Source organism: Pecten maximus, chromosome 8 (assembly GCF_902652985.1).
Source record: "Pecten maximus chromosome 8, xPecMax1.1, whole genome shotgun sequence".
In the NCBI taxonomy this organism is placed as follows: domain Eukaryota; kingdom Metazoa; phylum Mollusca; class Bivalvia; order Pectinida; family Pectinidae; genus Pecten; species Pecten maximus.
In genome coordinates, this window is record NC_047022.1 from 16,057,911 (window position 1) to 16,083,521 (window position 25,611).

Genomic DNA, 25,611 nt, shown 5'->3' on the forward strand with positions numbered 1-25,611 from the left:
ACTGCAAATGTGTTGATGATATATACTTTGTGAACTTTGCCAAATGTCCATGACAGTCCAAATCCTTCTCTACAGTTTGTTGATACATGCATTTTCTTTTGAAAATGGATAGTGATACAAAAATGTATATAGTAAGTTATCGTATAAGGATTGGACTGCAAATAATTTACAGTAGATCACTGTGCCACCATAAATGTAACTCATTCACATTACTTGATGTTTACTTTGTAAATCTCTACCCTTGCTACGGCCAGAAAGCCATACCACTAATCCAACTTACAATGTTAACAGTGGAACACACAACATAACATCATACTCATGATGATCAAACTCTACTCACTTAGTACGGTAATTCTATAATGCAGTTTACCTTAACTGAATCTCTAGCAATAATCATATGTCTTCTTCTTAAATTAGCTGATGATGTTGAACTTAATCCAGGTCTGGGAAACCCAGTGCTGCACCCATCAAATGATTTAAGATTATGTCATCTTAATGCACATAGTATTGCTGACAAGGTCGATAGGTTTTCTCAGGAATTACAATACTATGATATAGTAATTATAAGTGAAACTTGGTTAGACCCTTCCATTGATGCTACTTTAATAAACATGAACGGTTTCCAAATACCTATCAGACAGGACAGAAATCGACATGGGGGTGGGGTTATAATTTATGTGAAAAACCATGTATCATTTACATCTAGAGTTGATTTACAAATCAATAATCTTGAAGAAATTTGGATTGAGATCAACCACGCCAAAGGGCTACTTCTTGTTGGCTTCTTTTACATACATCTCAGATTTGACAATTGGAACTTGGTTGAGTATTCAATTGAACAAGCCTTAACTATAAATAATAAAGTAGTTATTCTCAGAGATTTTAACGAAGATAATATGTTGGTACCAAACAGATAAAAAAATTTATCCAATATCTTACAGAATTTTAATTTGTCCCAGATTGTAAATGAACCAACTCGTATTACAGAAACTTCTCGAAGTTTGATAGATATAATAATGGTCAGTAAACATATACAAGTTCTTTCCTCAGGTGTACTTGACCCCATATGTAGTGATCACTGGCCTGTCTTTGTCACATTAACAAGATTTGAATATCCCTGCCACTCATACAAAAGACGGGTATGGAAGTATAATGAGGGAAATTATGTAAATTACAGACAAGCTATTACTGACAGTGACTGGGACATGAACAACTTATCTATAGATGGACAAACTCACTAATAACATTATGCATGCAGCAGAATCACACATTCCAAATAAGGTTGTTACTATACGCTCCAACGATAAACCCTGGATGTACAATGAAGTTCGTAGGAATTTGAAACTGATTGCACAAATCTGCAAAATCTTCAAACAATCCTGAACAGTGGGCTGAATTCAGACACAAAAGAAATGAAGTAACACAGTACTACTACTACTTATTCGTAAATAAAAAATTTCATATCTGAACAAACTAAGTTATGAGCTGAATGACAATAGAGATATAAGCCCACGTGACTGGTGGAAAATTGCAAAACAATTTTTCAAACAAACTTTTACTGTCAAAATATTTTTTTGTCCATATCAATTTAGCCAAATTGACCCCTTTTGGCCCCACCCCTCAGCCCCCTGGTGGGGTCAACCCTAAAATTTATACAATTTTGAATCCCCATCCCATGACCATGCTACCATACAAATGAGAGTGATATCACTGATATCCATTGCTTTTGGCCCCACCCCTCAGCCCCAAGGGGGTTGGCCCCGTCATTTGTTTAATTTTGAATCCTTAACCCAAGGGAATGCTACCAGTCAAATATTAGAGATATCCATTGCTTAGTTTCAGAGAAGAAGTTGTTTATATCAATTTAACCAAATTGACCCCTTTTGGCCCTGCCCCTCAGCCCCAAGGGGGTTGGCCCCGTCATTTGTTTAATTTTGAATCCTTAACCCAAGGGAATGCTACCAGTCAAATATTAGAGATATCTATTGCTTAGTTTCAGAGAAAAAGTTGTTTATGTCAATTCTGCCAAAATGACGCCTTTTGGCCCCGCCTCTAAGCCCCAAGGGAGGTCAGGATCGGCCCCACTATTTGTACAATTTTGAATCCTTACCCCAAAGTGATACTACCAGGCAAATAGGAGCAATATCCTTTGCTTTATTTCAGAGAAGAAGTCGTTATATTAATAGAGCCAAATTGACCTCTTTTGGCCCCGCCCCTCAGATGCCTGGGGGGTCAGCCCCACCATTTGTACAATTTTAAGTCCACACCCCATAGGGATGCTTCTGACAAAATTTGGTCAAATTCTGATCAGTGGTTATGGAGAAGTCAATTGTTGACGGACGGACGGACGACGGACGCAACGGTATGGCATAAGTTCACCTTGGTCCTTCGGACCAGGTGAGCTAATAATCCACAGGTTAAGTGCACCGATATGTGACCCCTTATGATGGTACTGGTACATTGCCCATGTAGGGCAGGTAATACAATAAATCAAGATGATGTTTCTGGCTTGATGATTTTAAAGCAGCTTAATATTCTATTATTCAATATAATGATACAAACCTGCCAGTCATATTAGCTGTTCTTTTATAGAACTTGACTTTCTAGTTCCAAAGTTAATTCATTGCAAAGCTGGTAACAAATGTTAAACCATACACAACCTCCTCCAACTTGTAAATGATACCATTATTGGATGATGTATATCAAATTTGGGAACACCTGATGCTTTAAGTACTCGGGATTAATAGGTTAATCCACTTAACCAAGTCTGAATAAAATCTGTTTCAGGACTGCACAGTTGTTTGCCATTACACAAAAAACGTTAACAAAAAACACTTCTGAAAAAAATTAAAGTGGCTATATTATGCAGATGTTGTGCATGAAGGATCGAAAGAAAGGAGAAAATTAAGTAGTATGAAAATACAAGGGGTCCGTGGGCCTTAACAGTACCTGAGTTTTGATATATTTTGGCAGATTTCATTCCTGTTAACTTAAATTTGAGGTTAATGTCATTCACCCCAGCATGCTATAAGCCCCATATCAGACCTCTGGGTCTCTTGCTTAGTGAGAAGAAATCTTTTAAAAGATTTTTAGCATATTTGACCAGGGTGGCCTTGAATGAAGGTCAAGGTCACTAATCTAAACAATCTTGATAGCCCGGGGGGGGGGGGGGGGGTGTTAAGCTTCACCCCAGCATGCTATTGGCCAAAATCAGGTATCTGGGCTTCTTGATTATTGAGAAGCTGTTCAAAGGAAAAATTGGATTTTAGATGGACGAATGGACAGATGTACATATGACCAACACTACACCATGGCCTGTTATCTCACTTGCCCTTTGAGCAAATGAGTCAAAAAGCAGCTTACCCAATGTAAAAGAGATTTCCTGTGATAAAAATTTGTTCTCCTGTCCACACTCCCTTGGTAAAACTGATGCCACTCTGAATATATATGTTTTCGCTGGTGTCAAATCCTTGATGGTAATCCAAGTCCTGCCCGAGTCTGCAGCAATGATATTAAGTTGGTCAGAATATTGCAGCGCCCACTGTACCTCATAGCTGTCAACTGGACCATAAACTGGATGTTTCCACTCCAATGTCACAGACTTACTGTCCTGCATTGTGGCATGCAAGTCTTGAATGATCAGAACTAATTCTACAATAAAAAAAAGAAAATATTCAAATCCCATTTGTGTTAGATAAGAAGTGATCACATGCAAACAAAACTGCTAATATGATAATGTTTAATAAATGCAGATTATGATATGTACAATATGTTAAAAGAAAAAGCTACCTTGCATTTAAGCAAATATCCATTTGGTGAAAAAAAATGCTATGCTAATTAAAAATAGGACTTATATTTATCTTTATTTTGCCTTTTTGGCCATGCCTCTCTTGCCCCAGGGGGATCAGAGTCACCATTTATGCAAAATCTGTTCCCCTTCCCCTCCCTCTTGCTCATGGGGGGTTTGGAGTTACCATTCAGGCAAAATCTATTCCCCTTCCCCAAGGATGTTTCTGACCTAATCTGGTTAAAATCTATTCAGTACTTTATGACTAATATCAATTTAAAGGACTTACCTCTATTTTCCCTATTTGGCCCCGCCCCTCTGGCCCCAAAGCCCCACTTGATTTGCACTCTTCTCGGAAGAGGAGCCTTCTAAGAAGATCACATTCCGTTATATGTAAATCAAGTAAACCAGAAGAATATAACCCAAAACAAGTTTTTAAGTTTTCTCAAACACTATGAGTCTATGACATAAACATCTGCATGTATGTGTCATAAATCCTTCTCTAGTGAAACTCATCACTCGCACACTTAAACATGGTTGCCGCCATCTTGGAAGATAAGTCTTCCAACTTCGAGACGGAAGAGGAAGATCTTCCAGAAGCAGAAGAGCTACAAATCGAGTGACCAGAAGATATATTTTAGAATGAGAAGAGTGCAAATCGAGTAAGGCTCAGGGGAGTCAGAGTAAACATTGATGCAAAACCTGTTCTCCTTCCCCTAAATCAAAGAATGATCCTGACTAAATTTGGTTAAAATCCATTTATGACTAGTAGCAACTTAAATGATTTACCTCTATTTCCCCAAGTATTGGGTCCTGTCCCTCTGGTCCTAGGTGATCAGAGTCACCATTTATGCAAAATCTGATCCCCTTCCCCTAAGGATTGTTCTGACCAAATTTGGATCAAATCCATTCAGGACTTTTTGACTAGTAGCCATTTAAAGCAAATGTTGATGGATGATGTCCGGATGATCGCCACACCATAGCATATTCTCCCCGGACCTTTGGGCCAGGTGAGCTAAAAATAGACCAGATTGCAGCCAATGAACTACTTTCTAAAGGGCAGTAAGAGGAGAGATTCTTAAATCTATCAGCTTCAGGATACACCACAAACCTTCCACTTGTAAAATCTCCGTAAGCGGGTCACTTCTCTCCCCATGTGACAATGAACGAATCTCCACAAAATAAGCTGCTGAAATCCTATGGTTGCCGAGTGATATGGACAGGTGTGTTGACATGGTGGTCTCCTCGGCAACCACATCCTCCATGCAGTTCTTCAGCACCACACTGTAACCATCAACTTGTCCTCGTGGTGCCCTCCACTTCAGTTTTGCATGTCCATTTTCAATCCTGTACGAGCTTAATGAATCTGGACTTAACGGCTCTGGAAATGTACAAGATGTTTTACTATGAATGATTTCAAAAGTTGTCACCATCAAAGCAAATGACAATTTCTGATGGAATTATATAAAGCACAAATTAAAGACTGTCTACATCCTTGTAAATTTTACATAATGCTGGATTTTGAAAAAAAGTATAATTAAACAAGCATACCGAGTATTCATTAAAAAACAAAGATTTACTACATAATAATCACACAAATCCAAACTACCTTCATAGAAATAGCATTTTTCCTATTTAGAAACATATTACAGCTACACTGGCAAAATGTCTTAAGGTGAATTTGACATGAAATATTTTGACCTGAAAATGAGGTCAATTTCTCATGAAAAAAATTTCAGGTCAATTTCTGGTCAATTTTAGATCAATTTGACCTGAAAAAATCCTCTTCATGTGAATTGAGGTAAAACTTTTCAGTCAAATGCTTGACATGAATTGACTAATTTGCTCTTTTCAGGTCAATTTAACCTGAAAGTTTCGCATGAAATTGACCTATAAAATGTTTTCTCTTCTGCTAATATTTCTCTCTAGACTAAATAATCTGTCTACTCTTTCCCCACTTACTCACATTTTTTCTCTCTGAGTCTCTTCACATAGCTTAAGATACTATGATGACTTTTGATGGAAACCCACATTCATATAATATCTACTACTGCAAATGTGTTGATGATATATACTTTGTGAACTTTGCCAAATGTCCATGACAGTCCAAATCCTTCTCTACAGTTTGTTGATACATGCATTTTCTTTTGAAAATGGATAGTGATACAAAAATGTATATAGTAAGTTATCGTATAAGGATTGGACTGCAAATAATTTACAGTAGATCACTGTGCCACCATAAATGTAACTCATTCACATTACTTGATGTTTACTTTGTAAATCTCTACCCTTGCTACGGCCAGAAAGCCATACCACTAATCCAACTTACAATGTTAACAGTGGAACACACAACATAACATCATACTCATGATGATCAAACTCTACTCACTTAGTACGGTAATTCTATAATGCAGTTTACCTTAACTGAATCTCTAGCAATAATCATATGTCTTCTTCTTAAATTAGCTGATGATGTTGAACTTAATCCAGGTCTGGGAAACCCAGTGCTGCACCCATCAAATGATTTAAGATTATGTCATCTTAATGCACATAGTATTGCTGACAAGGTCGATAGGTTTTCTCAGGAATTACAATACTATGATATAGTAATTATAAGTGAAACTTGGTTAGACCCTTCCATTGATGCTACTTTAATAAACATGAACGGTTTCCAAATACCTATCAGACAGGACAGAAATCGACATGGGGGTGGGGTTATAATTTATGTGAAAAACCATGTATCATTTACATCTAGAGTTGATTTACAAATCAATAATCTTGAAGAAATTTGGATTGAGATCAACCACGCCAAAGGGCTACTTCTTGTTGGCTTCTTTTACATACATCTCAGATTTGACAATTGGAACTTGGTTGAGTATTCAATTGAACAAGCCTTAACTATAAATAATAAAGTAGTTATTCTCAGAGATTTTAACGAAGATAATATGTTGGTACCAAACAGATAAAAAAATTTATCCAATATCTTACAGAATTTTAATTTGTCCCAGATTGTAAATGAACCAACTCGTATTACAGAAACTTCTCGAAGTTTGATAGATATAATAATGGTCAGTAAACATATACAAGTTCTTTCCTCAGGTGTACTTGACCCCATATGTAGTGATCACTGGCCTGTCTTTGTCACATTAACAAGATTTGAATATCCCTGCCACTCATACAAAAGACGGGTATGGAAGTATAATGAGGGAAATTATGTAAATTACAGACAAGCTATTACTGACAGTGACTGGGACATGAACAACTTATCTATAGATGGACAAACTCACTAATAACATTATGCATGCAGCAGAATCACACATTCCAAATAAGGTTGTTACTATACGCTCCAACGATAAACCCTGGATGTACAATGAAGTTCGTAGGAATTTGAAACTGATTGCACAAATCTGCAAAATCTTCAAACAATCCTGAACAGTGGGCTGAATTCAGACACAAAAGAAATGAAGTAACACAGTACTACTACTACTTATTCGTAAATAAAAAATTTCATATCTGAACAAACTAAGTTATGAGCTGAATGACAATAGAGATATAAGCCCACGTGACTGGTGGAAAATTGCAAAACAATTTTTCAAACAAACTTTACTGTCAATATCGACCAATTCTTCATAATAATAATAAGCTTTGTTCTGCCAAGGAAAAGGCTAAGGCCTTTAACAACTTCTTCTGTGAGCAAGCAGTTGTAGATGATCTGCATGCAACACTCCCACCAAGTCAGTTATGTACCTGAAACTTCATTGGATAATATACTTATTACACCAGCTGATGTGGAAGATGCCCTGAAATTAGTCAATACTAACAAAGCCTGTGGCCCCGATTTAGTATATTCTAAACTCTTAAAAGAAGCCAGTTCTGAACTGGCAGGGCCCTTATCAAATTTGTTCAATACATCAATATCACTACATAACTTCCCAGAAACTTTGAAAACTGCAAATGTGATTCAAGTCTACAAGAAGGGAGATAACTCCCTCCTATCAAACTACAGACCAATTTCTCTTTTGAGCTGTATAGCAATAGTTTTTGAAAAGTGCATCTTTAAATATGTTTACAACTTTCTTAGGGCAAATGGACACATTACACCATTCCAATCTGGTTTTATTAAGATTCTGCAGTACTCCAACTAACTGACATATAGTAAATACCTTTTTCAAAGCAATTGATAGTGGCAAGGAGGTTTGCAGGTCAAGGTGATGAAATTAACCTAGTAGCCCTTCATCCCAGTATGCTACTGGCCAATTAAGTATCATGACCCTACATAGGCCTTCATGTTTATTCTTGTGACCTTGAAAGTAAGTCAATGTCATTAAATCAAACAAGGCATCGCAAACGATACAAATCCCCTCGCGTGCTAACACATGAACTCTGACGCAAAATGGGGGGTGGGGCTATTGCAGGACATTGAAATAACATCAGTTGTCATTTGCACTGAACTGCAATAGACATGACCTTAACCTTGACCTTGGCACCCTGAAACACGAACTCGTTCGAGGTATTCCCATGCTGGACCAATATATGAAGTTTGGTCAGGATCCGTTCAAAAATGAAGTCGCAAGAGCGCTGACAAAGATTTTCTATAAATAGTAACGCTGACCTTGACCTTGACCTTGGCACTCTGAAACACAAACTCGTTCGAGGTATTCCCATGCTGAACCCATATATGAAGTTTGGTCAGGATCCGTTCAAAAATGAAGTCGCAAGAGCGCTGACAAAGATTTTCTATAAATAGTAACGCTGACCTTGACCTTGACCTTGGCACCATGAAACACGAACTCATTCGAGGTATTCCCATGCTGGACCCATATATGAAGTTTGGTCAGGATCCATTCAGAAATAAAGTTGCAAGAGTGCTGACAAAGAATTTCTATAAATAGTAACGCTGACCTTGACCTTGGCACCCTGAAACACAAACTCGTTCGAGGTATTCCCATGCTGGACCCATATATGAAGTTTGGTCAGGATCCGTTCAGAAATGAAGTCGCAAGAGCGCTGACAAAGATTTTCTATAAATAGTTACAGTGACCTTGACCTTGACCTTGGCACCCTGAAACACGAACTCGTTCGAAGTATTCCCATGCTGGACCCATATATGAAGTTTGGTCAGAATCCGTTCAAAAATGAAGTCGCAAGAGCGCTGACAAAAAGTGAACATACGTACGTACGTACTTACGTACGTACGAACGGAACGCTATATCCCCTCCCCGACTTTCGTCGCAAGGGGATAAAAAAGGACATTGAACTTTAGCCATTGATCACAACAAAATCATGAATCTTGGTCTTTCGGTTTTATCAAGATGATTGTTCAGATGTAAAACTATGTGAACTGATGACAGACCCTGCTTTAACACACAAAGAGCATGTAAGCTTACTTGTTGTTACCGAGATATCCTGTGAAAGAACCCTCGTCTCTAGTCCACACTCCATCATATCTAGAAAGACAGATGCCACCCTGAATTTATATGTTTTTCCAGGCGTCAGCCCCGTGACGGAAATCCCAGTCCTGTCCGAGTCCACAGTATCGATGACATTGAATTGATTTGAATGTTCCAGAGCCCGTTGTACTACATAGCTGTCAGCTGGACCGTAAACTGGATGTTTCCACTTCAGAGTTACAGACTTAGTGTCCTGCATTGTCGCATGTAGTTCTTCAATCCTTAAATCAATTTCTACAAATTGGAAAAAACGCATTTTGAAATCCAGAGTTTAGCTGTAAATTTGTCAATCAGGACAGAAATGTACCAAAAAAATGTTCAATTTCATACATGTGACCTTTCCAATAATAAGTATGGTGTTGAATTTCATGAAGGACATAAATAGAAAGACTTCACTTTCTATGTTTCTTTAATGAAGCAAGAGCACTGAGGGGCAAAACTACATGTTAACATCCCATCCCATCCCAAAACGTTTATGACAGGCAGACATACATGTAGTATAATAGTTATACTGTTGTCAAATTTCGACGGGCATATAAAAACTGCTAGAAAAGTTAGAGAAAAAAATGTCAGATAGCAGCTTATCAACTACAATATAACATGTACATAAAAGATAGGGATGAGGATATGTTCCTTAATCTATTAGCTCCAGGTTACACCACAAACCTTCCACTTGTATAATCTCTGTAAGCGGGTCACTTCTCTCCCCATGTGACAATGAACGAATCTCCACAAAATAAGCTGCTGAAATCCTATGGTTGCCGAGTGATATGAACAGGCGTGTTGACTTGGTGGTCTCCTCGGCAACCACATCCTCCATGCAGTCCTTCAGCACCACACTGTAACCATCAACTTGTCCTGTTAATGCTTCCCAACTCAGCTCTACACTACGTTCTCCGAGTACATGAATCCTGTGCGCGGTCATTGAATCAGGTGGTGATGGCCCTGGAGATGGAAAAGATGCATAACCATGAATACTTTGATAGCGAATAACTGTCCCCCAAGTTTGCTTTTAACAACTGTATTTCTGGTAATATTGGTGGGGAATTTAATTTCACTACATTAAAAGTCGTTAAGTTTAGCATAAAAACAAAACTTTAATTCACGAATGCCAAAACTGTATAACTTCCGATTCGTTTAGGGTCAGACATCCAGATATATATACACGTTGATTTTGTTTTTTTCTTGAAATGCATATGTTGGTTGTGATTAATATTATACAAATGTAGAACATAGAGATGCGTTTGACTATCAAGTTCACATGGTGGAATAATATACGCCATCGAATAACATATATTGTTCTATACCGGCACCATCATGTATCAAAATAAAATTTGCATCACCTTAAGGGAGACTTTGATCTGGCTTGCTATAAATCTCACTTTTCACTACAAAGTCAATATTTAATTTTCAAACAATCTTTAAGGAAAACAAGAACTCAAGTCTTCAACATCAGAAATTGACAGTACTTTAGTATTAACTTTTGGAAAAACAGTTGAATGAGAACTTTTTGGGTAAACATAACTCTATATCGTGATGCATTGGAAGTTTTTGAGAAATTGGTCAAGAAAATATAGGAGGAAATTTCGAGGCAAAAATCATACACCGAAATAAACAAAGGGCAATAACTTCTAAAAAATCATTGAATCAAAATTCTTTTCATGGAAACACACCAACATATCATGATTATAAGGCCTACCAAGTTTCAAACAGGAGGCCCAGAGGGCCTGTATCATTCAACCTGGATTATTTGAGCATACATCAAAATAAATAATGTTTATGTTCCATTTGCTAATAGCTTTAGATTTTTTCTATGGTATGTAGTTCATGACTTATGGGGTATAATTTTGCCCAATGATTATGTGGTATTGTCTTGATCATAAAAATGTTTGAACTTAAGCATGACTTACTATATATATATGGTGAAAGAAAATACTTCCTACATACTTGTTATGATGCTGATAGTCTCAGAACTCCGTTTGATTTCCAGTCCATCTTCAACAGTGACAATTGATATCACACAAAAAGAGTAGTGGACACCAGGGGTCAGCCTTTCGATGATAACAGAAGACTTTGTCCAGCCGTCTACTTCCATGACTTGGCCGGCTGAGATATCTGACGAGATTACAACTTCGTACCTGAAGGCTTCTATTTCCGGCTTTTCCCATTCTAATCTAACAGACCTGTCAACTCCATTGGAAGCATGCAGTTTGGCTACTAAAAAACAGCTATTGTCTGTAATAGAAGAAAACGAAAATTGTTGTATTGTCTGAAAGTTCATACCAATTAGCCATGTGTAGTTAAATTTTGTGTACTGGTGACAAATGATCAGATAGGAGTTAAACTGGATTTAACACGCCTTAACAGTTAACAGTGTTTCTCAACTTAATGCATAATAATGGTTTTACACAAAAATGACATCTTTCATAAAAAGTCATGTATTCTACAGGATGATATCCACTGAAAAAGTTAAAATTGTTCTGTAAGGAATCTGTCCATTAGAGATTTCAGAAGTAACAAGGGAACTACTGAAAGTTTATTGGTATAAAGTTCTATTATTGCAAACGGATACTGTTGCCAAATTCCTGGTCTCTGTCCATCGATCAGCTTGGTACTGATCATAAAGAAGTTAAGGTTGAGAGCATGGAAAATATTTCAACTTTTGCATATTTCTAACACTTATCTATATGTCTGGTAGATTCTTCACAAAACAAAATTGGGATAGTATCAACTATACCAGTTATAGGTATAAGTATTGTAGGAAAACTTATGTAATTAATGCATGCATCCAACATTACTTACATAATAGGCATGAAATGGCGAGCTCTTTCGTGGTGGAGATTTCCTGTGACCGACAGGAAAAAGGGACACAAACAGATAAAATAATGGCACAGGACGAGGTCAGCAGGGTAAATAAATTCCGAGCATCGATCGGTAAAATGATGTGAACAAGTGATGACATGAAAATTCCTTCAACAATTGGTCTACAGAAAATTGAAATCCCATAGCCTAAGTAATTTACCCATAGACCAATTTTTAAACATATATTGCTGAAAGTAGCAAAACTGTCATGCAAATGCTTGCATCTTCCAGTTCATACTCATTAAAATGTTTGAAGCCAATAACACACTATTCTCAGTTAAAAAACAAGGAGCCGCAAAGCTTGGCATTATCCCCCATATGCCCCGCAGTTGGTATCAAAACCCAAATACATGTATATATCAAGCTCAAAGTGAGAGTTACTAAAGTATGACTTTAAATGTATGTATTTGAGTTTGGCATCGTCCTTGAATGAAATAAAAGCAATAAAATAATACAGAATTGATGCAATATATACAAAATGATGATGATATTTATGTAGCAAAACAGGAAATATAATAATCACTTTTTATGACCAAAGATGAACGGTTTTTGAGTTATAGCCCGGAAACAAAGAAAACAGTAATTTGGTATTTTTGACTAAGTTTCCATGGTGACAGAAAAAAATAACAAAAATGGAAGGTCCGCATTAGCAAAAGGCACAACTAGTCTGATATATTCAGAAAGTTTCAAGGAACTGCTTTTAACTCTTTCGGAGTTAATATAGCCCGAAAACAAAAGGAAACAGTAATTTGGTATTTTTGATTAAGTTTCCATGGCGACAGAAAAATACCGAAAATGGAAGGTCTGCAAATAGCAAAAGACACAATTAGGGCACTATAGTTTGAAATATACAGAAATTTTCAAGGAGCTGCGTTGAACGGTTATGGAGTTATAGCCCGGAAAAGAATCTCGGACGGACACAGGGACCGACGCAGCCCAATATAATATTCCCTGCAAACGCGTTTCGCGGGGGATAAAAAAACCATCTTTATTGTAAGCTCTGATTTCATTTGATTGTTTGCCAGAAAATATAGGAATGTTGTTTACATGAAATTTAATGTATATCAGGACTCAAACTTTTCATAGCCAACCGGGGCAACACTTAGAAACTTTACATAGACCGACCAGGTTTTCTATAGCATCTGGTCATCAGACCACCTTTACTTTCGAAAGCTGATTACATACTTCAGTACCAATCATGCAGCCAGCAACTAATGCTGTAGATGTGCTTATTATCAAGTGTGGATATGTGTCACAGAAAGGAAAGAAAAACATTTGAAATGCAAATTTTCTATCCCTGGTAGAGGCACGTATACCACTCAGTTTCCAGTGTTACATCTCATAAAGTTAAAAACAATTTAATATAAGATATCAGATATCTTTTAAACATGTATTATAATATCTTATATAATAAGTATCGTGTAACGATTCACTGATGCATTGATGTATTTGATCGCAGTGTGGTGCATCAATGCAATGTCTATCAATGATGTGTATCCTGATCGATACTTGAAAATGTGTAGTTATCTCCCTTGACCAGCGTCAGCTTACGTTTTGTAGTAAACAATATGGCTGACAAGGACGTTCTAGTGGCTTATCAAGCTACCTGTTGGAGTTCTTTCAAATCTAAATTATCTTAATTCACGAACGCTTTTTGGGACTCTAATATCCCGGAAATACCCCAAACAAAACATGACTATACGATGTAATACCAGATATCTGATGGGTCATCAGCTTCTCATTATATCTGGATACGAATCGTATCGTGACCACTGTACCGTGATACTAATCATATCGCTACCCACCTTGGAATACACAGCTCTATAATAACAAGCATGCAGGGTATTGCTTAAGTAATACGTGTCCCCAACCAGTCCTCACTAAAAATAGAAAGAGTGACCTTGACCGAAAATCCCTGAAGCATGATCTTGATTTGGTGTACTAGCTACTTGTACTGAAGTATTATCCTAAAGCATAACAGAAAAGGCGGAAAACTGAGTGGAAGGACTGACAGACAGACCGACAAAACCTATAGTCCCCCGAATTTCAATGGCAGGGGACTGATGGGGTTAAAAATAAGATATTTTGTATAATTTTGCTTGAAAACATGGAGAGTATTGGTCACCTTATTAAAGTGTAGCTCATGCAGGCTTAGCGGGAATTTCACTTCAGTCCACCGTGGTAGGAAATGTTTGACTTGACAACGAGAGGTTGTTTTAATCGAGTCGTTTTAATCGAGGCCTGCCACGAGTACAGACAGTGTATTTTTCATTACTCCATCCTATTATAGGCTATTTATGGTAAGATAAGTACTTAATAAATATTGCTCAGTGAATACCTATAATCGAAAATCAATAGCATAATTAAAGTTAGTCTGGTGCGCTCTGGATATACATATTTCAAGTTAACTGCATGTACATGTGTAAGAGGAGTGCAAACATACACGGCCGGACCGTGGTTCGAACCCGGAACCTCTGAACACTAGCCGGATGCTCTACCAATTGAGCTACCTGGTCGCCGATGATCGGCCCGGTCCAGTTCCGCTACACTCTTCCCTCCCTTTTTTAAGTCTTTGACCCGAAGACTTCACAACTCACAACCCATGTTCGGGTATCTCCTTGTCAAGTATTCACCTCACTTGAAACAAGGTTTGGTCACAGGCACCAAATGTAAGAGGAGTGGGAAAATGCACGGCCAGACCAGGGTTCGAACCCAGGACCTCCGAACGGCGAACACTAGCCGGATGTTCTACCGATTGAGTTACCTGGTCGCCGATGATCGACCCGGTCCAGTTCCGCTACACATGTATATCGATCATTAGCCCGAGTTCTACACCAGACATGGTGACAGCTGGGCCAGAGAAAACTCGGGCTAGTATATCATATTAAAGTTAGACTTGTCCCCGTTTTATTTGCTCAAATCATTGGGGGAAATGGTGTCAATCAGGACGGGTAACTATAATGTACATTATTGTAAAGTAGGCCTAATATTCGGTAATCATAATTAGTCATGGAGAACCATATCATATGTACATTACCTACGTGTACAAATTATAATAGTGCTAGCAGTATCGCTGCTTAGCCATTATTCATGGTCAGCAAATTCATAATAAACTTACCTTGATTTGTGAAGAAAAACTCCGGGTCGAAAAAATAAATGGCAGTTAACGGTATTGTCACAAATGTTATGAAAACAAACATTGACATTAGAAACTTCAAGACAACAGAGTTTTTTTCTCGACTGTACGTGTTGACCAACACATCTTTCAGTGAGTTCAACTGCTGAAGTGTGGGTACTTTCGCGATCGTCCGGTTTCTCACTTGCTGTCCGAGTTCCCGTACTTTTTCCAGTCCCGTTCTCACTGTGGCCGGTGACCAAACGTCATCTGTCTCTGGAACGGCCATTGGCAACATTGACAAGCTCATGATCAGCCCCAAGCCACCATAACTACCATATATCTGATGGGTCGCCGTTAACGTTCCTTTATCTGGTTCGTCCGTCTGAACCAGTTTTCATATCTTAAAGCAGTACAAAAAAATGTACTTAGACTTTTATAGGAGGAGTTGTAATGCGAATGCTTTACTAAATGATTAAAATGTATTTTTAGGGACAGTAAAGTCATTAGGGAACTACAAAACAACTCATCGCTTCTCCCTCTCAGCCTGAACCGATGTCTGTTCCCACTCAATTTTAAGTCCGATCGGTATTGCACCACTAAAGTAAAGCTAAACGGAATTTCCAAGAACAGGCCATGTTTTGCTTTCGTTTTGTCGAGGAGGCCGTTTTATTATTTATTCATATTATTAAACCGGTCTTTTAAGTACGGAAGCATATAAAAAGACACGAGAGAAATAATAAAGATGTAATATATGATATGTTTTTAATTATTATACCCAATGTATTACAAACGGGGAATTGTGATAAGTTTATTCATATCGCTCCGAAAATGAAATTCTCCCTTTCAGAATGACCATAATGAAGATTTTATACGTTTCCAGAAAGTACATAACAGCTATCATCCACGGACAATGTGGACAATTCCTTAAAAAAAACAGTATGAGAGATACGCGATTAGATATATTAGCAAAGATTCATCAACCATACCCTACAATACAATGTTGGAAATTATCAAAAAATTTCGAGGCAATTCGAACCGGGGGCTTTATCAAGACACAAAGAATACCAATGAATCACATGATATATAAACAGTATTATAAAACACAACAAACTTAAGGATGGATAGTATTGCAACAGCAATACAAAGTCCCCTGCCTGAGCTAGAAGTGCACCTATTCATTTTTGAAAAATGGATTTTCGAGAAAAAAAAATGTGGGATGCACATCTACAGAATGCACATGCAGGGATCACTTTGGGCAGAGACCTATATACTATATAGGTCTCTGCTTTGGGTAAGTCTCTGCTTTGGACAGAGATTTGGGGATTTTTACCCATATTTTTCAAAAAATCTCATTAAAAATTCAGAATTGTACCTCTTTATACCAGGGACATATATCTTATTATACGTCCCTGTTTATACAGACAAATATCATAGGAATTTTGCTAATCTCATAAAATCTCCCATAGTTATTAACATGTCATGTACACCCCAAATTTTGCATACACAAGGACTAATCACGCCTGTGGTGGAATGAAGGGAAGTAACTCTTACAGATCAGCACGAAGAAAACGTGGTATGGACCAGGGTACCGTTTCATATCACACACACACACACACACATTAACTTCACGGGTGACGTTACCCGTAAACAATACATAACTTTTTTTACCGTTTAACGACGCACACGTAAGGAAGGCGTGCACATAACTTGGATATTTTAGGATAATGTGTGAATATGAAATTTATCGAGCTTTAAAACGCATCATCAAAAATGATAACCAATTCAGGTCCAGATTCTAATTCTTTAGGAGTACCCGAGTTGCCCTTATATGCAAGCTTCTAAGTGATGTAGATCCAACGCTCTGGTACATCCGGAACTCCTCGGGTAGTATACCGGAAAGTGAGATCCGAATGTGTTGTGGTAGTGAACTGGGCCCAAGTTGTGTAAGTTTTCTTGGTACCATTCTTATCTAAAGTAAATATTTATTATAACAGCGAACCATCAGTAAACTACACGCAGTCATCAATCGAATCTTCGATAGGAAGTTGAATATCATCGACTGCGTTAATAAGTAATTTTCGATAGTTCATCCGATCATCTGTTCATCTAGCCCGAGTTTCCTCTGGCCCTGTCACCATGTCTGGTGTAGGGCCAGAGCGCACTACTATATGAAAACGTGGAATTATCCGACACCGTTTGGTGTCGCTAAGAATTTGATGCAAAAACAATAAAATCGGGTGTGACATAACACCTACCTTACATATATGGATAAATGAGATATTTATGTACCCCAAAACACCCATTTAGTCTCATATAGGTGTTTTATTCCGTCCGTACAGGCCCTCGCTTTACGCTAGTCAAAATTTCATACTGTTGACCCGCCATTTTGTAAGTGACAGTACGACTAACCACCCAAATCGGAACGCAATGGACCGAAAAGACCACATATGATTTATTGTGTTTTTCTTCTTACAAAGTTTAAATTATGAAAACTAAGTTGATTATTTCCCAAAAGATGTTATATTCCATTAAAAAAATCATTATTTATAAATTATAAGCGGTAAAATATATAAAAATAAATGTTGTATTTTTTTTTCTTTTCGCTCCATCGCGCACAGATTAGGGTAATTAGGCGGACCGCGACCTACATAGTTAGCAATATGGCGTCGAGTCAAGTATGAAATTTTGACTAGCGTAAAGCGAGGGTCTATACGGACGGAATAAAACACCTATATGAGACTAAATGGGTGTTTTGGGGTACATAAATATCTCATTTATCCATATATGTAAGGTAGGTGTTATGTCACACCCGATTTTATTGTTTTTGCATCAAATTCTTAGCGACACCAAACGGTGTCGGATAATTCCACGTTTTCATATAGTAGTGCGCTCTGGCCCTACACCAGACATGGTGACAGGGCCAGAGAAAACTCGGGCTACTGTTCATCATGCATGTTCATGTTAATATGATGTTGGGGAAACCACTACTCCTATACGTATATGAGGTCTTATTCCACCTGATTACATTGATGGATATTGCAACCTGTCAAAAGTTTCCTGTCATGTAAACCTCTAATATTATTGGAGTAGGGAAGCCACCAACTTGCGTATGATACGAAAACTTGTCTATTACACGCTAATTGAGGTATAGATTCACTTTAAACTTGATTTTCAAAACAAAAACAAAAAATCGTCCAAGGCCCATTTATTTTGAACAAGTCATCAAACAATCGTACAAATATAAATAATGTATACTGTCCCAATCTTTGAAGAAGGGAGAAAAGTCCAAGGCAGCAAATTAAACTAGCTACCAATGCAACCGGTGTGTCTGACATCGATCTGCTCTAAACTCATGGGTCACATCATCAGAATTCCAAGTTGTATCGTCCGGTACCCAGTTGTTTCGGTACTCGGTCGTTTCGGTACTTGCGGAAGTTGTTTCGGTACTTGCGGAAGTCGTTTCGGTACTTACAAAAGTTGTTTCGGTACTTGAATATAAGTCTTATTTTTGACAAATAATGAACGTCTTAAGACCATGTTTTCACGATTGTTATGCTTTTCTTACCAAGTATTCTGAATGAACAAAGGGAGAAAATTCTAACAAACAGAATAAATGTCCCTGAGATAGACTACGTATGTAATATGAATGACTCTATTAATTCCGTTCGAGCTAAACAGAATTGCTTCATTGTTCATGGTTCCTATTATCATCATCTTAAATCCGCCACAATCAGAGTCCCTATAAATGTCAGAGGTTTGAAGACATGCGCCATGGCTATTTGATATCTTCCTCAAAATTGAACCGTGCATATCTATTCCCGCCAATTTCGGTTGTTTGATATCGTTGCCAATAAAAATTATGAGAACAAATTATTGTTTGAAAATAATATAAAAGAACAGTGTTACTTGCAAGTGCTGGCGAGAATGGATAGTCTAGTCAACAGTTCATTTTGAGTATGATATTCTTTTATAAATGACAAAAAGATAGAATATTCAATTTGATGTTTTTATTATTTTCATATTCCTATTAAAAAAAGGTAACAATAAATACAGAACAGTCAATAGTTAACACTAATTCATCTTCTAAACGTTATATATAACATGTAAAATCAATAAAACAACTTAATAAGTATATCGGGATATACTCTCATTTTTATGACAAGTTTATGACATTTTGCTTTCGTTTTGTCGAAGGGGCCGTTTTATTATTTATTCATATTATTAAACCGGTCTTTTAAGTACGGAGGCATATAAAAAGACACGAGAGAAATAATAAAGATGTAATATAAGATATTTTTTTAATTATTATACCCAATGTATTACAAACGGGGAATTGTGATAAGTTTATTCATATCGCTCTGAAAATGAAATTCTCCCTTTCAGAATGACCATAATGAAGATTTTATACGTTTCCAGAAAGTACATAACAGCTATCATCCACGGACAATGTGGACAATTCCTTTAAAAAAAACAGTATGAGAGATATGCGATTAGATATATTAGCAAAGTTTCATCAACCATACCCTACAATACAATGTTGGAAATTATCAAAAAATTTTGAGGCAATTCGAACCGGGGGCTTTATCAAGGCACAAAGAATACCAATGAATCACATGATATATAAACAGTATTATAAAATACAACAAGGATGGATAGTATTGCAACAGCAATACAAAGTCCCCTGCCTGAGCTAGAAGTGCACCCATTCATTTTTGAAAAATGGATTTTCGAGAAAAAAAAAATGTGGGATGCACATCTGCATGTCATACTGATCATAATGCATGTATACCAAGTGGCGTTAAAATCGGAGTAGTACTTTAGGAGGAGTTATCCGGACAAGCCTCTACCAATGAGAAGCCGGCGGCCATTTAGAAAAATGAATTTTCGAGAAAAAATGTGGGATGCACAACTACATGCTATACTGATCATGTATACCAAGTTTCGTTAAAATCAGAGTAGTACTTTAGGAGGAGTTGTCCGGACAAACCTCAACCAATGAGAAGCCGGCGGCCATTTTGATAAATAATCAATAGTTAACACTTATTCATCTTATATAACAAAATAAAAAGAAGAGAGCCAACTCCTGAATCCAGGTGTCTAAACGTTGTTTATAAGTTACACTTATTCATCTTCTAAACGTTATATATAACATGTAAAATCAATAAAACAAATTAATAAGTATATCGGGATATACTCTCATTTTTATGACAAGTTTATGACAGGTATAAACAAATCAGACGGTAAGGTAAACGTTAGATAAACAACCAACAACCAGTTAATTATCATTATTTAATATCACAATGAAATACCGAAACAACTTTTAAAGTTCCGAAACGACTTTTAAATAATGCCGAACCGACTTCCGAAAAGTACCGAAACAACTTTTTTTCTAGGTACCGAAACGACCAGGTATCGAAACGACTGTACCCCCATCATCCACAGCTTCATCATAAAGTATCTAGACTAGCATGCCATCGTTACTGCACAGGGACACGTTAGCAATAATAACATTCATTAAAAAACCCTTGTCTGTCCCATACTGGACGGGTACAGTTTGGGACCCTCTCATCAAACATCAGAGTAACACCTTAGGCTTAAAGAAGGTCCAGAGATGAGCTGCATTATTTGCCTGAAACAACTACCTCAGCAGAGATCGAGCTATGATGTGTAACAGACATTCTGCTGCAGCTCGGATAGGAACCTCTGGAGATATGTCAAGCTAGAGCTATAGAGCTGTCATGTTATACAAGATTGTGCATCACATGAGTTGCCATTCTACTTCATGACAGCTTCAGGCTTGCCATTACTAGAGGATCCTCAGCCAATAACATCCACCACATACCATCCAGAGCAGACACTAATGAGTACTCCTTCCTATCCAGAACTCTCATCACATGGAATGGGATACATGTGGCAGCAGAGAGACTGTCCAAACCAGCAGTTGATAGTTTCCCTTCCTCATTACAACCCAAAAAATTGACCAAAATTCAACTTCGATAGTGCCATTACCTACCAATTTTACTTTCAGGGCTTTTTCTGGCGGCTTTTTGGGGCCGTTAATGGGCCCCATTCCCAATATAAATTATTTCATATTTAGGCAAAATTCCCCAAATCTGCCCTTTACTCCTGAAAAAATCTTCCCAATTCATCAATTTTCTTCCCAAAATTACACGAAAAGGCCCCTTCCCAAACCAGTGAGAAAAAGCCCCGACTTTTTATCCTTTTTACTGCTAACATATGAACTTTTTAGCTAAAGGCTCACCATGCGGATAATTTACGATCCTCGATCAAGTTAATTAATTTCCATTCTTAAATATCCTGGATAAAATTGTTTTGCAAACCACTTTTGTAACTGTGTAGGAACAGTGTCTGATTTAAAATATACTGTACGTTGTTTATCCTTTTTTAGGAATCTATTCAGTAACTTTATCATTTGGATTCCCAACTGAAACTGAAAAATAAGTTAAAGAACAGATCTAGACCTGACACAAAACTGATTGTATATATGTATATGCATATGTAAGCTTTGACTATACATTTACATAAATATTGTTATTATTCATATTGTATGTGTGAATTATTTGGTTTATTCCCTCAATTTCAGGAGATGATGTCGTGTATATGTCAGCTGATAACAAGATGCCTCGGAATGGCAACCTGATGAAATGGTCTTACATTTCGCTCGTGCAGAATGCCAGTATTCCAAACTTCAAAGGCTTTGCAAACTTTTTGCACAGATCCATGTAAGGAGGCAGCAGTACATGCATGCTCTGGAGGCTGGGCAGAGCAGGTGCCAGTACAGGACTGTGTGCACCTGGAACGTGATGTACTACAACAGTATTGCAAGTGCAACCTCCCAATTACCTAAAATATGTATTCCGTCGTGTCCCAGTTCACATATCACATGTAGAAGTTTCAGTCGGTTCTCTGGGAAACAGAAAGACTATTACAAGATTCTAGATGTTAATTTGAATGCAGATGCTTCAGAGGTAAAATCAGCATATTTCAGGTTATCTAAAAAGTATCATCCAGATCTAAACCAGGGTATCAGTACTGCTTCATTTCTGGATGTTGTGGAAGCATATGAAGTCTTAGGTAATGAAAATAAGCGGCGGGAATATGACAGTACGTTTTTCTACAATTCTTCATATCAGCAGCCGCAGCAGGAAAATGTTGACAAATTTTACAGATATAGACACCAAACACAACAAGAGTATGATGATCATGAGAGAGAACATGGAAATCAAAACATGAAACACCCGCTTGATTTCCAAGATGGGGAAGAATGGTGAGAGCTAATATATTGAACTAAATGTATAAGGATATATAGAAAATTTTGTGCAAATATTCATAGTTTTAATGGAATGTGCAGAGAGAGAGAGAGGGGGGGAGGTTGTTCCTCTCTCTGTCTGTCTGTGATATTTTTTGTTCATTACACCTAAGATTGTCAGTGCCCATTCCTGGAGGATTTTGGTTAAACTTCACACAATGATAAAATACCATAGTATATTAAAGTTGAAGTTTTATGGTTTTTGGGTCAAGGTCCATTACATATATACCATTATTATATTTTAACGCAGGGGATAGTAGGGGACATATTGTATTGCTTTAGAAATACAGTATGCTTGATCAGCTCACAAAGTTAAAAAGGCTATGGACATATAAATGACAAAACATTCCGGTTTAAGTTGTAACAATATTGCTTTGATTGTGGCATGCATGAAAAGTCCAAGTTATGATGATGTAAAATTCTGTAACATTTTGTGATAGTGTAGGAACCAAATCTAATGCCTGATATGTTGAAGTTTTGATCATATGATGATAAATCAACATTCTATATAGCGAATGTTTTATTTCATTGATGATAAATAAAATACAAAAAAAAGTGTTACATTACAATCATGAAGCACTTAAGTCTTGGAAATAAAACAGTTCACTGCACTTTGGTGCAAGATAGATGTCAAATGGTTATATATCTTCTGAATAATGAAAAAATAAAACACAGACTTACCCTAATAATAAACAAATAAGCCCCCCCCCCCCCCTTTTTTTTTTTCATTTTTGCAGTATTGTCAATTTAAAAATAGTTAACTAAAAGTGGTTGAAAAAGAAGCCCTCCTCAAGTTTTAAAACTAAACTTTCACACTTGGGGAGAGGGGTTATTTGAGGACAAATATGGTAAATACAATGTACTATATAATTTTAAGTCATAAATATTTGTGTATAGTAATTACTTCCCTTGCCATATAGATTTAACTTACTGTGCCAATTGAAATGATTGCACCAATTGTAAGGTATGTTGGTGAAAGTTGGTATGTAACTTCAGTAATTCAGTGTTTTTTGGTCAGGATCAAGGTCATTGTTACTAGTTTCAGCTGGGACTGGTAGGGACATATACACTGCTTTAGCAATTAAAACCCATACCCAACATGCTTGTTTATTATTGAGTGAGATTTTCCTCTTTATTCATGGCTACTTGTAAATACATATCCTCATAGTTTAAACATATCAATACACACATTAGTATTTCCTCTTACAATTGTATTAATACATTTTGTACAAAAAACATAAATAATTTTTTTGAAACAATGAAATCTTACATTTGCCTAAACTTGTAGTTTCATATGAAGTCTAAACAAATTGATATATCTTTTATCACATAACTCAGAAAACTTTAACTAAGAAAAATAATATTTGACAGGTTTACTACTCAAAATGTTTAGGACAAAATTCAACTGATTGTTTTGTTTTATTTCCAGGACACCAAAGGATCACACTGTGACGGACCATGTTATGACTGTAGTGATGTGTGTATTGGCAAGTGTAATAGCATATAAAATTTTCGCAGACTTTGAGGACGCGTCCAAAAATACCAAAATGAATTATCAATCTGACAACTTGAAAAAACTGGAAAGAGGAGCACTAGTACCAACTGTTGATCCTTCAAAACAAAGCACTGCCAGTCAAAGTGAAAAGAAAATTTGAGTTTTCTTATAGCCCCGAGCTCGACGCATATACTTTTACTAGTAGTCTAAGCTGTGAAGCTGTTTCATGTAAAACCTGCATGTGGTGACTAGATATATCCTTACATCATATAAACCAGGGACATACATAGACGCATGTATGTCCCTGTATAAACCAAGTACAACCTGGAGAGATGCATCTCGGATATGGAACTTGAGTGTTACTGTTACATTAATATGTTTTAAGTGTGTTTTTATTGTACGAGTTGTTTTGATTAAAATTATTATAATTGAACCAGGGTAACATTATTAACCATATTTCCATGCAATAACTACACAAAATGTTTTTATTGGATATTATAATTGTACCAGGGTGAGATTATTAACCCCCGGTGGCTTTCACCGAAATGGAGGATGTTAATTTTGGTTTGTCCATTCGTCTATCATGCTTAGTTTCCATGCAATAACTACAAGAAATGTAAATATATTTTCTTCAAACTTATATTAGTAACAAGTTCAATAGCCTTAAGGGCTCTTCCAAATTTGATTGCCATATTTGCCAGACTTTATTTGACAGAGTTATGGACCCCTCATTAACTAAAAACATTGTTTTCTGCCTGATTTCATAAGGGCTTACCAAATTCTATTGCCACTCCTGCCTGACTTTTTTTGCTGGAGATATAGCTCCTTTATTGACTAAAACGTCATGTTCTGCCATTTCTGTGAAAGAACTTGAATAGTTGTTAATAGATTTCCTTCAAAGTCGATAACAAAATTAAATACCTTAAGGGCTAGGCCAAGTTTGATTGCCACTTTTTTCGGACGTTATTTGGCAGAGTTATTGCCCCTTGATTAATGAAAAGAAATTGTTTTCTGCTTTTCCATGGAATTACTGGAACAAAAAACCGAATATCATAAAACTTAGCAACAGAGTTATCATCCATTGATTCTACATAATTTATCATTTTGTTTATATGACGTATTTAATCCTGGCATCAAAAATGTTAACCTTCAGTATGTCAGGAATGTGGGGGATATAAATTTCATGAATTTGCATGTTTTATGTAGATTGTCTGTCGTCAGTCTAAATGACATCTACTCTCGAACTGCTCCCAACAATGTAAGCTAGGTGATGGCACCACAAAAAAAATATGGTTTCAGTAATCTGACCTGTAATTGAGTATAAAAAGGTCAATAAAGGATGAGAAGAAACTCATCCTCAATATCATTAGCATTAATATTACATTTTGCATGTGGTTGGTCAAAAGAGACAAATTAACAAAGTACGTGTACGTTGTGTTCACAGGACATTGTGTCGATGCAGACACCTCTTTTGTTATTACAGTTAAAAATGTAATTGGTGACAAGAAAATCATTTCGTTGTTTCAGCTAATTTATTATTTCGGAATTTGACTTTACTTCATTAATGTT

General features: G+C 36.8%; 2 protein-coding genes across 2 annotated transcripts; one reads left to right on the top strand and one right to left on the bottom strand.

Annotated features, from left to right (window-relative positions):
* Positions 1 to 3,265: 3,265 nt before the first annotated feature.
* Positions 3,266 to 15,840, bottom strand: LOC117332146 (myomesin-3-like). The gene is made up of 6 exons (XM_033891031.1): positions 15,218 to 15,840; positions 11,185 to 11,472; positions 9,904 to 10,182; positions 9,175 to 9,471; positions 4,899 to 5,168; positions 3,266 to 3,651 (listed from the first exon to the last, which is right to left on the bottom strand). Exons 1-6 carry the CDS (start codon positions 15,522 to 15,524, stop codon positions 3,266 to 3,268), a joined length of 1,827 nt encoding a protein of 608 aa, XP_033746922.1. The 5' UTR covers positions 15,525 to 15,840.
* A 1,203-nt stretch (positions 15,841 to 17,043) lies between these two features.
* Positions 17,044 to 24,475, top strand: LOC117332590 (J protein JJJ2-like). Its single transcript, XM_033891562.1, has 3 exons — positions 17,044 to 17,160; positions 21,822 to 22,505; positions 23,977 to 24,475. Exons 2-3 carry the CDS (start codon positions 21,883 to 21,885, stop codon positions 24,200 to 24,202), a joined length of 849 nt encoding a protein of 282 aa, XP_033747453.1. The 5' UTR covers positions 17,044 to 17,160; positions 21,822 to 21,882; the 3' UTR covers positions 24,203 to 24,475.
* The last annotated feature ends 1,136 nt before the right edge of the window (positions 24,476 to 25,611 follow it).

What these genes read in the sequence shown, in the direction of transcription:
- LOC117332590 (XM_033891562.1), top strand. Translation starts at nt 21,883, where the DNA reads ATGGTCTTACATTTCGCTCGTGCAGAATGCCAGTATTCCAAACTTCAA. An exon ending in TTCCAAGATGGGGAAGAATG is followed by an intron (nt 22,506 to 23,976) that starts GTGAGAGCTAAT and finishes TTTTATTTCCAG; the next exon opens with GACACCAAAGGATCACACTG.
- LOC117332146 (XM_033891031.1), bottom strand. Translation starts at nt 15,524, where the DNA reads ATGAGCTTGTCAATGTTGCCAATGGCCGTTCCAGAGACAGATGACGTT. An exon ending in GACTATCAGCATCATAACAA is followed by an intron (nt 10,183 to 11,184) that starts GTATGTAGGAAG and finishes TTCCATCTCCAG; the next exon opens with GGCCATCACCACCTGATTCA. An exon ending in GGAGATTTTACAAGTGGAAG is followed by an intron (nt 3,652 to 4,898) that starts GTTTGTGGTGTA and finishes TTTTTATTGTAG; the next exon opens with AATTAGTTCTGATCATTCAA.